We start from the raw sequence: 13,797 nt of genomic DNA, 5'->3' as shown, positions 1-13,797 counted from the left end.
TCATGGATCAATGCTATTTCAGAAAGAACAATAGGAAATTATTTTGGGGGGGGATGGTAAGGGACCCAAGCATCTCCACTGTCTATTACAATTAAGACAGGAGCTAAAAAGCTTAAAATGCAAAAATTGTTACTAATTTATCAAAAGTTATGTCTATTAAAATATATTAAGTCATGCTCTCATTGGCAGTCCCGATATTGGTAAGAAGAGGGGTTAAAAAAGGGGGCAAGAAGGCACAGGGCACCTAAAAAGGGGGCGCATGTGTGTGAGAAGTAACATATTGGTTCAACTTTTTCTTCATTCCATATCTTTAATCATCTGCTAACATATCATACAACTTATGTTTATTGCTTATTATCTTTCTCCTCCCAGATTCTTGATGGCAAGAATCTTTCTCTACTTTGTTCACCCAGAACAGTATCTAGCATCTAGCACATAAGCGACCCTCTATAAATATTGATTAAATGTTAAATACTCCTTTTCATCCTGTCACCCACCCTGTTGCATCTCAGCTCCCCATTTATCAATGTGCCTCATCCTAATCAAACTGACAGGGGAATAACTGGGGCTGGAAATCAATTGAGTCTCTACATCAGAGAGGAAGAGAAGGGAAGAGGGAGGAAGGGAGGGAGGGAAAAAAGAAGGCTTTAAATTTACACCCTACATTAGTTCCTAACAACCTCATCCTAAGTTTTTACCTTTAATCTCCTTTCTAAATTCCCAAATTGTCTGATTTCCTTTTGTAAACTCAGCAGCACTTCTGCTCACTTAGGTGATAAAACAAAATTTAAAGGATAATAACTGAAAGCTGTAATCAGTTTCAATGAAAGGAACTGTGGAAAAAACAGAAACTGTGGAAAAAAAACATTTGTGTGTTTCATTTCTTTTTCTCTTCATAGCTAAACTGCATCAAGGAGTGATCTACATTCCCTCTACTTCCTTATTTACCATTCACACCTCAACTCTTTTGATCTTAACCCTTTCAAACTTCTTACTTATATGACCACTTTGTGGCTCACTCTTTCAAAACATTTATTGAACACATCCTATGTTATACGCACTATGCTAGGCTATCTGATTCAGTGGTAAACACAGGTCCCTGTTCTCACGCACTCTGAGTAGAGCAGGAAGACTGTCGGCAACACTTATGAGTGACAAATGATGAGTATTATGGCAAGAAATCACACAGATAGATATGACCTGGAAGAGACAGAAAAGGCCTTTCTAAAAGTACAATGTTTAAAAGGAAACCCAAAGAGTAGAAGATAAACAGATGAACGAGAAGAAGAGGAAGAGTGTTCTAAGGAAAAGGAAATAGTACCTGCAAAAACCGGAAGGAAGAACAGAGAGTACAGTGCACATAAGAAGCTGAAGAAGTTTACTCTAGAATGGCGAGGCTTTTGGTATAGGCAGGGCCTTAAAGGCATATTAGTCTAAGACTTTATTCTATGGAAAAGGGGAATGACACAAAACCTCAGATTTATATTTTTTGAGAAATCAATATTTTCCTACTGCCATCAGAATAGAAGGCAACAAAAATGGATGCAGATGATATAGATGGGCTCTTGAAACTCTTGATATCTATGAAAATAATTTCCTTATACCTTTCTTTCTTCTCAGATACTTTCAATATACATTATTTTCTTCTGCCACTTTAACACTACAGCCTTTCCTCAACTCCACTACAAATTCTCCAGGGTGACTTCACCTATACTTCACAGGTACAACCCATCTGATAACTTCCAAACCTGTATGCCCAGTCCAGATGTCTGAAAGCCAGAGCTGCATTTCCTACCATTTATTAGACATATCCATCTATGCAATGCCCTACGTCCAAAACTAAAAACAAGATGCAGACCACACAAATCTGGTATTTCCTAATTCTGTTGATGGCACTAATGTAGTCACCCAAGCCAGAAATTCTAAATGCCTTTAATGACCTGTTTTTCTACTATCAACTACCAGGGAATTTTGATCATCTTCTAAACATGACTCAAACCCATCCTTTCCTTTTGTCTCTAATACCAGTGCCTAAATGTATACTTGCATAAATTTTCATCTCGATTACTCAGTGACTGGTCCTTATACTTCCAGCAACTTTGTCTAATCCATTCTCTACATCAGCGATTCTCAACCTGTGGGTCGTGACCCCTTTGGGGGTCGAACGACCCTTTCACAGGGGTCGCCTAAGACCATCAGAAAACATATATATAATTACATATTGTTTTTGTGATTAATCACTATGCTTTAATTATGTTCAATTTGTAACAATGAAAATACATCCTGCATATCAGATATTTACATTACTATTCATAACAGTAGCAAAATTACAGTTATGAAGTAGCAACGAAAATAATTTTATGGTTGGGGGTCACCACAACATGAGGAACTGTATTAAAGGGTCGCGGCATTAGGAAGGTTGAGAACCACTGAAGCTTCATTTTAAATGAAGCTTTATATTCCTCTTTTTTTAAACAAGGGAGATTGAGCTCTCCCATCTTGGAGATTTTCGGGAAAGAGGTGTTTCAGAGGGGATCTACAGTTTTGAAGAACATAAAAATAATTCATCAAGAATCTGAAAGTTGTAGTTCTTTTAGAGCTGCTTTATAAGGTATCTCAGGTGTAAAAAAAAAAAAAAAAAAAAGAGAGAGAGAGAGAGAGATAATACCTGATTAGAACAGTGACTAATTTACCTTCATTATTCTTCACTGTAATAATGTTCCTAGTTTATATCACTGATTGGAAATACTTCTAAAACTTCCTATGGTTTTCAGCTCATCAGAAACACAGTGATGAATAGCAAAATTACTCTAACTGCTCTGAGCTTTAAAAACTTCAGCACTACAGCAGAATGGTACACATTTTTAGGCATATTAAAGATTAAATATAAACTGTCAAAATTCTGTAGGACTTAGAGTGCTGAAATAGATAGGCTATGAAATAGTTTTCCAGAAATACATATTTTTCCTAGAGAACTCAAGTAATTGAAATTTGTAATAAAAGTACATATGCAAGACATTCAATAGGCATTGCAGGAATACAGAGTACTAAATGCTAACTTAGTGTTCTTATGTCAAAAGCACATGCCCACAGAACTAGGTGATAGGATTATTGATATTTATTCATTCACTCAGCAGATTTTTAGAAAGCACTTACTCTGTTCCTAGTTGTAATCCTAGGAGCTTTTAGACATAGAGCAGTGAACAAAACAGATAAGACTCCTGCCCTCCTGGAGTAGGGTAGTGGGTTGAGATAGATAATAAAGAAAAAAAAATAAGTAAAACTAAATTAGTATAAGTGCACATGAAAAAATAAAGTAGGCAAAAACAGATGGAGAGGGTGTAAAAGCAAGTGGGGAAGCAAGCCATGTGGGCTGAGGAAAGACATTCTGAAAGAACCAAGGCCCAAAGGCCCATAATATGCTTATTATGTATGTTTAAGGAACAGCCAGCAGGCCAGTGTGGCTAGAACAGAATGAAGGAAAGGGGCGAGCTGTAGATGTGGTTGGAGAGAAGGGGGTGGGGGTGGTGAAGCTCCTGGAGGAGCATTTCAGTAAGGCTTTCATGGACAGGTAGGATAGCGACAGGTTGAAATGAGGGTGGTAGGTGATGCCGGGTAATGAGAACAAGGAAAAACGAAAGACAAGGAACCAGAGTTGAAGATGTTTAGGAGTCAGAAGCTGGCCTAGTGTATGAGTATACATGTAAAGGTGAGGGAAGGGGGTCGTGGAGGAGGGGTGGTGGTGAAGGTGGTACATGATAAATATTCATTCTTTGATCCTCAGTTTAGAAACTGTGGAAGAGGGACACAGAGTACTAGGAGGAAAGGCAAGTGTTTACTGCCCCTTTAATATAACCCTTTGCTTTCCTTGTCAAGAATAAAATCCTACTCCAGAGAGCTGCTTCAGTTGTTATAAAGAAAAAAAGTAGAGGTCTTCGGATTTTTGTGGGGAAAAGCATTTATATACATAGTGAATCATAAGACAAAGATGACTAAAAGGGAAGACTGAGAAGGCAAACAGGAATTTCAATTTTTTAAAGAGCATTCCACAAAATGACTAATCCACGGGTAAACAGCTGAGTTAATTACCTATTAATTCTACATAAAGCAAAAGAGGATCCTGTTATAATTACCCACTTTGAATTCAAAGGTATACAAGGCAAGAGCTGGGACCTACCTCACAATTCAACACCCCATACATATCTAGAACAGTGCCTTGCACAGAAAATTCAAGTGCCTGTTTAAGGAATAGAAAGCCTACACTTTACAGTCCATCCCAGGAGAATAAAACAGCACTAGAGCTGTCATAGCACCACCTTAAATTGTTAGTATTAATAGGGAGCATATTAAACAAAAGCTGAAAAAATAGGAAGAAAGAATGCTTTCCTTCCATACCGCCACCTGTGCAAAACCACCACATACCCCCGAGGAGCCTACGGGTTACTTTCCATATGGCATACACGGCCCTTTCAGCAAGAGTGTTGTTTGGAACAATGAGATTACATGTCGTGATTAAATCCCATGAAGAGAGCTGTTGCAAAATCAAAGGAAATCTCCCTTCCTATACCCATATGAGTTGCATTAATGCTCCCTTTCTGGGACAGAGAACGCAACGCATGAGGCAATCAAAAACAATCTCCTTCCTCCTGATCCTTGAAGAACTCGGCGGATGGAGGGAACTGGGGTTGCTTCTCGATGTTTTCTTAAACCCCAAACGAAGAGTAACTCACCCTCACTGGTCTCAAGTGATGCAAAAGAGCACAATTAAAAACAACACAGCAGCTCTTACCCACTCTTGGTCATGGGATGTTATGAATCCCAGAAAGTAGAAAGAAAAAAAAACACAAACAATCATCAACCAGATACAAAGGGTGAAACTTCTGCCAGGAAAAGCATCTTTCTACAAAGGATGTTTGTGCTCACGTCATTCTGACCCAGAGTTAGATTGTGTACAGTTATAACCGAGAGACGGCTTTTCATACGACTTTTTAAATTAAGCCCATCCGTTTTAAAAGGTGGTGTGTGTTTTTTTAAGTGCAAATGTCGGAATGTCAATATTCTTTCCTGTCGCCCATGAAGCGTTTTTCCAGGCTGAAGCTCAAACATCCTCAAGTGCGACTCCGGGGCAGATCTGAGCTCCCCTCGATACCACAAACAAGCGTCAGCACGCCTTCACACCACAAAAAAGCACAGCGGCGGTTTGCCAAGGTGTGCGGTTAGTTCTGCTTCTCGGTAGCGATCTGAGCAAGCTATGCACACTGGGTGCTCCGAGCCGAGGAAACGGGACCCCGGCCGCTTTCATCTCCAAGACGCAACAATAAAAGCATCCTCTCCGGTCCTCCCTCTGCACCCCAAAACCCTCTTCCCGGGGGCCCGCGCCCGCAGGGAGAGAGAGCCGGGCTCGGGCCGGCCGGCCTCACCTTGTAGACGTCCCCGTAGGTGCCGCTGCCGACCCGCTGGACCAGCTCGTAGTCCTGCTGCGGGTTCCGCCTCAGGATGTCCGCCGCAGGCCGCAGCGGGGCCTCCATCTTCGCTCCGCGCCTGCCCCGCCGGCTCTGCCCGCGGCGCCCGACTCCCGCTAACGAGGACGAGAGGCGCCGCTTCCCAACATGGAGCCTCTGACCGCAGCTCCGCCTGCACGAGGGACAGACCAGCAAAGGCGGGTCGGCGCCGCGGGCGACGACCCCGAGCGGCCCAGCCCCCTTCCTTCCGCCGCCGAAGGGCGCGAAGAAGCGGACCAGGAAGAGTCCCCGGCTCCCCGCAGCCCCGTCCGGACCGCAGCCCTTCCCCTCCGCGGCCGCCCGCGCACTGTCCGGCCCGGCTGCCCCCGTCCGCTGGGCCCGGGGCCGGCTCGGTACCTGAGGGGGCGGCCCCCGATACGTGGAACGCGTCGACCAGGACCTTATTTCTCGCAGCGAGCGTACGTCCGTAATCCCGGTCACTGCGTACCTGCTTCCTCAGGGGCGCCCGATTAGATAGCCAGGCACGGCGGCTTTCCCGTGGCAAGGACGGCCAGCCCCTTGTGACTCCGCACGTCCTCAGCGGGTGGCGGAAGCGCGTACTGTGGCCGCCGCTGCAGTCGCACCACGTTCGGCACTCCGGGATTCGTCTCCGAGAGACACGTTCCCTGCCGGCGGATGTCGGCGCCCAGCGGCTGTCCCGCCCGAGCGCGCCGGCCGCGGGACCAGAGCGCCGCCCTGAGGCCGGGTCGGGACACGACAGCCTCCCGAGCGCGCACCTGGCCCGGCGCGTGCCGTGTGCGGCCCAGACTCTGTTACCCGCTGCAGAGAGTAGGGGGCGCCCTGGGCGTTCATTCGTGGGCCGGCCGGCCCCGGCTCCACGGCCCCCAGACGTGTCAGGTAAACGTAGCGACGGGTAGAGGGAGAAGGGGGTGCGCGAGGGCGAAGGGAACGCACCCTCGCCGGTCACGGAGAAAGGACGTTGCGGGCCCCGGGCCAGCAGGAACCTGGCACCGGGGCGCCGGGAGAGAGGTGGGGGAGTGCCAGGTGAGCTGAGTCGCGGCACACCCTGCTGCACCTTCCTGTTTTGCAAACTCTTCCCGGTGGGACCAGTTTGAGGCCGCACCGCACACCTGCACAACCTGTCTTCTGCGGAGTTTTCCCCGAGACGTTTCTAAAAACCCGAGTTCCTCGGAAATGCCGGTGACTGCCGTTCCTGTTGGACACACGCGCTGTCTCACCGCGGGCATCGCCCCTTGGATGGGATCATGGGTTCTGCAGAATCAGGGACACAGTGGCAGGGACCGCGACCTGGTTCTGGTTCTACCACTTCCTCGGCATGTCATCTGGGACAGGCCATTGTATTAGGCAATATCTCACTCTCCTTATCTGTAGCTTGAAAGGGATCCGGTTTTGCATCTGACCTCCAAGAAAGTGTTTGTAAAGCATTTCGCAGGATTATGAAGAGGCTGGTCAAATAGAAGAGGTGTAAGGCCTGGCCGGTGGCTCAATGGTTAGAGCGTTGGCCTGCCACCCCCACCCCCTCCAGGCGCCCACGGGAGCCAACGAATCCATGTGTCTCTCTCACATTGATGTTTCTCTCTCTCTCCCTCCCCCCCCACTCGCTCTGAAAAGCAGTGGAATAAATATCCTCAAGTGAGGATTAACAAAACAAACCAAAAAAAAAAAAAAAGCAAAAATAACTTCACAGTGTACAGGCTATCAAACAGGAGTTCCGGGAAGTAATTTGATATTTCACAAGCTGTTTTGCAGTTTCAGTTCCAGTCTTGTTATGAAGGTAGAAATAAATGTGCTGGACTTATGTATACTGGCAAAATTATTCCTAGAGCCCAGTAGAAGTTCTGAACAGGAAAGCCAGATAACACACAGTCAACACATTGAGGGGCTGAAAAGTAAAAGAACAAGTTGCAGGAGTTGGCTTGTGGCTTTGAACATCCAATTCAATTCTGTTCTTGGGCAGTAGGCTCCTTGTTGATCATTGTAATCAGTTGTATAATGTAGAAATTAAGTCCACACCTTAACAGGACAGGGAATATATGTATTTTCTTGTGCTCCATGCACAAAGGGCACTTATTTAGGGAACATAAGCAAGCTCAGACTTAAGTGCTTTATGGACAAAGCTTATGTGTTTGCTGTATTGAAAAAATTGTTGAAGAACAGTTCGTCCTTTCAGAACTTCTTGGCACTTGTTTTGGTGGGCACATACTTTTGGCTTCAATGACTCAAAATCTTTTCAAATGTTCTGTTGGTGTCCTTGTACTTGTTTGCTGTCATAGATTCTCTTTTCTTTTTTCACCTCTGACCCTATAGGCATTGATCCTTTCTGTAGTCTGAAAATTATGTATTCTTACTTATTTATACCTGCATTATTCTACAGAAAATTTAAGACATCGTACAGAAAATGCATACTATAACACAAGACAAAAATAAATAAATGAGGCAACAGGTATGATGTTAAAGAGAGGGAAAATAGGGTAGTGGAACAATGTAACAAATTAGCCAAAGTAGAGTTTTATAGTGTTTTGTGAGATCAGTCAAGAGAGAGGCATATTTTTTCCTGATACTAAGACTTCAGAAAAATTTACCTCATGAGCATTCATAAAGTGGAAACTTGGAATTCCCAGTTTGAAATGAGGATAATTTCCTTCTGATAATCCTCCGAGCATGTTATTCTTGAAACAGTGTTTGATATGAATTAAGCAATAGAAAATTTGAGGTCAGAGGTTTCAATACGACCCTGGAGTGAAGATATTTTATGTTGCCAGTAATGGCAGGTCCATATGCTTTGACCATCAGCTCAGAGGTGGTTAGCATGGAAAAAGTTGGGATTCTACGTGGTGGTTAAAAAGTGTGTCTGCTATAATCATTATTTTACTTGTACCACAATTGATGCAAAGAGGAAAGCATTTGCTTTATACTAACTCCAAAGAATTTTCGGGATTTTAAAATTCGTACTGGTTGAGTAAATTTTAGATTGGTGAAGTCATAGCTAGTGGTTAAATATTACATGGTTGGTAAAGAAATTCAAGTTCATTTTCCATAAAATAAACATACAGTGCATAAATTTAATTTTACATGCTAAGCAATTAAGCATATAGTTTCAAGGTTGACTGTTACATAATAATTATGTAACAAAAAATTGTAGCTAACAGGTAATTTTTTTTACAAACTACCCAATTTGATGATATGGTATAGAATAAGAATATATATGGCTTGATAAGCCCTTCATCCCAACCTAATTATCTTATATTCTTAGTGTCTTCATAATATCTGTTATGTAACTACGATATTTTTCTGTGTATAAGATGCTATTTTTTCCCTAAAATCATTAGACTGAAAATCGAGGGGCATCTTATACATGGAAGTCTGTCAAGGAGGGAGCTGCATGGGTGCCTAGCTGCCCATACCTTGTCAAACAGGCTTCCTCCAATCACGAGCCTTATTGTTAGTGATGTCAGCTGATGTCGTAATTGGAGGTAGAGGCGTTCTGAGCCCATAAAGATGTCAAAAAATAAAAAGATAAAAACTGGTAAGTGATTGTCTTACTCTGCAAAATTCAAACTGAATGTAACCAGGTATGCAAAAGAGCATGGAAATAGAGCTGCAGAGAGACAATTTGGACCTCCTCCCACTGTGTGTCTGATCAGACAGTGGAGAAAACAGGAAGAATAACTCAAGATGCCAAAAAGAAGAAGACCTTAAGAGGAAAACCAGCAAAATGGGCAAACTTGGAGCAGAGGCTTAAGACCTGGATTATGGAGTACTGCCAGAGTGGCTTATGTGTGTCAACCAAGCTTACTCAATGTCAAGCAAGAATGTTTGCAAGCAAAATGAACATTGTTGATTTTACAGGAAAGGCAAAATGGTGCTTCAATTTCATGAGGAGAGAAGGGTTGGCCATGAAAACACGAACAAAGCTCAGAAAATGCCACCAGTTTTTGAGGGTGATCTCACATATATAGACAATGACTCAGAAGATAGCAGTGATACAATAGAAGTTGAAGAAATTGATATGTCTGGAACTAAGAGTGATAAAGAAGAGAGCAGCAATGCAACAGAGGCTGAATAAAATGATATGCTGCATAATATCATAGTACTGTATGTAAAAATTACCTGCAGTAATTACTAAATAAAAGTGTGTTCTGTTTTATGTTTAAAATATTGATTTCTTAATTTTGGGTTGGAAAAGTGGGAGGCATCTTATACATGGGGGCATCTTATACATGGAAAAATATGGTATATTCCTCCTTTTACTCTATAAATAACCCATAATGGTTCTATGCTTTGCAGTGTTTTTCCCTTCTTGAAAATTATTTTTTTTAAATGAAAGGCTAATTGTAAACTGTGGCCTCAGGTTTCAACTTTAGCCAAGGCTGAATTTTTAAAAATTGGAGACATAAAAATTTTTAACTTCTATATAGGTAAGGTTCACAATTTTCTATGCAAGACAGAATGACTAACATAAAATGTAAAGACAGTATTTTAGTCTATAGAACATATAGGTTTAAGCAATATAATCTGATGAATCTTCCAACCTAAACTAGTTGCAAAGTATAACTCTATGTGATTGAGTTGGTTGTTCTATAGGTTTGTTAAATATAAATCAGTTAAATGTTGGAAGACATCTTCCATAACTATGATTTGGACTTTCAAATCTTAACCTATGTTTTCTTGGCCCTAACAGGATATCTCAATCGGTTAGAGCGTCATCCTGATACACCATGCTTGTGGGTTTAATCCCAGGCAGGGCACATACAAGAATTAACCAGTGAATGCATAAATAAATGGAACAACAAATTGATGTTTCTTTCTCTCTCTCTCTCTCCCTCCCTCTCTCCCTTTCTCTAAAGTCAATAAATTTTTTTAAAAAGCCCTATTATTTCTCTTACTAATTATGTCCAGTTTTCTATGAGGTAAAAACCATGTTCTCAAAGTACATAGAGGAAAATTCTATTTTCTACTGGAACATGTATCTCATTCAGAATCAGTAACAAGTCATTAGGATGGAAGTTTTAAACACAAGAGTTGAGCCTGGCCAGGATGGCTCAGTTGGTTGAGCATTATCATGTGCACCAAAAGGTTGCCTGTTTGGTCCCAGGTCAGGGCATGTATGGAGGGCAGCTGATTTATGTTTCTTTCTCTCTCTTCCTCTTCCTCTCTAGAATCAATAAAAATATTTTTTTAAAAAAGTTGAGGAAGGCAGTGCGCAACCCATTTTATCCAGCTTGACTTGCTCATCTGATATGTTAAAAGGCTGTTTCTATTTCCCTGATCCTGACATGGTAGTTTTATGGTTTATGTGAGAATTGGTAACAGGGCTCCTGTATTCAACTCACAAATTGGTCCTGTCTGCAAATTCAGTAACTAAGAAAAGATACATATTACAAATAACCTTATGTTGTTCCTTAACAATTTTCTCAAAACATGAGTATAATGTTCAGAAGGGGTGCCTAAAGTTTGCTTACACCTCATTTAGACTAGTATTTTGAGCAACTAATGCAGAAGAGCCCACAATGCCTGGCTGTGGCCCTATCCTATAGTATACAGCTCTTGCAGGATTCTAATAAGCTCTTTTCTTCCCTTGATCCTTTAAGCTAAGAATAATAGCTCCCCACTGTTGCTAGTTTCAGGGTTCTTCACTATCCTTGTTGGTTCCTTTAACCCTGTCCTCATTTTATAAATAGTCCTTTTATTGGCTTCTCTTTCTGTGCTACCCTTTTATTGCCAGAACCCTGATTGCTAGAGGAAAGTAACCTCAGGAAAGAAATCCTTGCTTCTGGTATGGTATTACTCACATATCTGATGATTACCTTTATAAACTATTTGTCCGGGAAAGTGGAACAGTGTTATTTCGTAGCACGGAGTGACATTACAATTACTCACATAATTATCAATAGTGGCATGTGATGGAATGCTGATGGGAAGCATAGCATTGGAAGACCAACCTCTACCACTTAATTGCTTTGATAATGATGATTACTAAAAACTGTGGTGTCATTTGCTCTGACTGCTTCTTTGAGAATACATAGGAAAAAAGACAAGAGAGCCTTGAATTTCAAACTTCAGGCATGAGTAGAAAACCTGAAAGCTTCTTTGACAGCTTGGAAGAAACCTATTATCTCTTATAGCTACAGGGCAGATATGGCTGAGAATCAAGCCCAGAGCCTAATGGTAAAGGCTACAGAGTTGCAGTGTCAATTAAATGTGATCTGGATCTGTTATGCCAAGGTCAGAGCACTGGTGGAGAACTGGATCCTGCTGCATGAAATGGGGGCATTTGGACAAATATGAACGAGGTTGAGAACTTTTAATAAGAGTTAGATTTCAGGAGAAACCAAGATGGCGGCATAGGTTAACACCGGAGTTTGCTGCCTCGAACAACCACTTCAAAAATGCAACTAAAAGACGGAACAGACATCATCCAGAACCACAGGAAGGCTGGCTGAGTGGAAGTTCTACAACTAGGAGGAAGAGAATAGCATACTGAGACTCAGAGGAGGCGCAGTGCTGAAGTGAAATACTAAGGTGTGGAGTGCATGTGGAGAGGGCTGGCCGCTGAGGGCGCGGTTGTTGTTTTCAATCAGGAGGGAGTCTCAGACTCTGAGCTCCAGATCCGGGCGAGTCTCTAGGGATCCAGACTCAAATGGGAGAAGCGGGACTGTCTGGCTTCAGTCAGAACTCGAAGGCAGCTTTCTCTCCGAGGTTTGCAGCGGTTGCTGGGACTCTGAGAGGCAGAGCCCCTGGGGACGGGACTGAGAGCAACCATAACTGCTCGCTCCGCCCGCCCTGTAGATCCCCAGGGACCCGCCCCGCCCAAGCCCTGCACAGGCATTTGCCGGATAGCCTTAGGCAAACGCTAGATTAGCACCGCCCTAGAGATCCAGCACAGAAGTTCTTCCACTGCAGACACAGCTGATTCTCATAGCCAGTTAGCCTGGAGGACAAATCACCTCCAGTATTACCTACAACAATCAAGGCTTAACTACAACAAGACTGCACACAAAGACCACAAGGGGGTGCACCATGAAAGCATAAAAAAATGCGGAGACAAAGGAACATGACAGAAATGGAGGATATAGAGCTCAAAACTGCACTTTTAAGGTCTTTCAATAATTTTCTAGAAACTGCCGATAAGCTTAATGAGATCTACAAGAAATCTAATGAGACCCTTGATGTTGTGATAAAGAACCAACTAGAAATTAAGCATACACTGACTGAAATAAAGAATATTATACAGACACCCAACAGCAGACCAGAGGAGCGCAAGAATCAAGTCAAAGATTTGAAATGCGAAGAAGCAAAAAACACCCAACCGGAAAAGCAAAATGAAAAAAGAATCCGAAAATACGAAGATAGTGTAAGGAGCCTCTGGGACAGCTTCAAGCGTACCAACATCAGAATTATAGGGGTGCCAGAAGATGAGAGACAGCAAGATATTGAAAACCTATTTGAAGAAATAATGACAGAAAACTTCCCCCACCTGGTGAAAGAAATAGACTTACAGGTCCAGGAAGCGCAGAGAACCCCAAACAAAAGGAATCCAAAGAGGACCACACCAAGACACATCATAATTAAAATGCCAAGAGCAAAAGACAAAGAGAGAATCTTAAAAGCAGCGAGAGAAAGAAATTCAGTTACCTACAAGGGAATACCCATACGACTATCAGCTGATTTCTCAACAGAAACTTTGCAGGCCAGAAGGGAGTGGCAAGAAATATTCAAAGTGATGAATAGCAAGAACCTACAACCAAGATTACTTTATCCAGCAAAGCTATCATTCAGAATTGAAGGTCAGATAAAGAGCTTCACAGATAAGGAAAAGCTAAAGGAGTTCATCACCACCAAACCAGTATTATATGAAATGCTGAAAGGTATCCTTTAAGAAGAGGAAGAAGAAGAAAAAGGTAAAGATACAAATTATGAACAACAAATATGCATCTATCAACAAGTGAATCTAAGAATCAAGTGAATAAATAATCTGATGTACAGAATGAACTGGTGATTATAATAGAATCAGGGACATAGAAAGGGAATGGACTGACTATTCTTGGGGGGGAAAGGGGTGTGGGAGATGCGGGAAGAGACTGGACAAAAATCGTGCACCTATGGATGAGGACAGTGGGTGGGGAGTGAGGGCGGAGGGTGGGGCGGGAACTGGGAGGAGGGGAGTTATGGGGGGAAAAAAGAGGAACCAGTGTAATAATCTGAACAATAAATATTTAATTTTAAAAAAAAAGTAAACATGGGATCCCATGAGAAAGAGGCTAGCTCAGCGCCCACACATGATCTCCCTGGTACATGATACTTGGGAATGTGG

General features: G+C 42.6%; 2 protein-coding genes across 10 annotated transcripts in view; one reads left to right on the top strand and one right to left on the bottom strand.

The window, feature by feature from the left end:
* Positions 1 to 5,885, bottom strand: part of MAP4K5 (mitogen-activated protein kinase kinase kinase kinase 5) — a 105,006-nt gene extending 99,121 nt beyond the window's left edge. For 3 of the 9 annotated variants that reach the window (XM_023763840.1, XM_023763843.1, XM_023763842.1), the window contains exon 1: positions 5,421 to 5,812. In XM_023763840.1, the coding sequence (XP_023619608.1) occupies positions 5,421 to 5,528 (108 nt within the window). In that variant the 5' untranslated portion in view covers positions 5,529 to 5,812. Of the gene's footprint in view, positions 1 to 5,420; positions 5,813 to 5,858 lie in introns of those variants that run through there. The other 6 variants (XM_023763841.1, XM_023763839.1, XM_006100239.3 and 3 more) reach the window with 5 other exon arrangements.
* Positions 5,886 to 6,135: 250 nt separating this feature from the next.
* The window catches only part of ATL1 (atlastin GTPase 1), a 57,196-nt gene continuing 49,534 nt past the window's right edge, over positions 6,136 to 13,797 (top strand). The window contains exon 1 of the mRNA XM_006100236.3: positions 6,136 to 6,359. The gene's annotated coding sequence lies outside the window, so the exon portion shown is untranslated. The remainder of the gene's footprint in view (positions 6,360 to 13,797) is intronic.

Source organism: Myotis lucifugus, unplaced genomic scaffold, assembly GCF_000147115.1.
Source record: "Myotis lucifugus unplaced genomic scaffold, Myoluc2.0 scaffold_304, whole genome shotgun sequence".
NCBI classification, from domain to species: Eukaryota; Metazoa; Chordata; class Mammalia; order Chiroptera; family Vespertilionidae; genus Myotis; species Myotis lucifugus.
The sequence above is the reverse complement of the archived record's forward strand: the minus strand, read 5'-3'. Positions and strand labels throughout refer to the sequence as shown.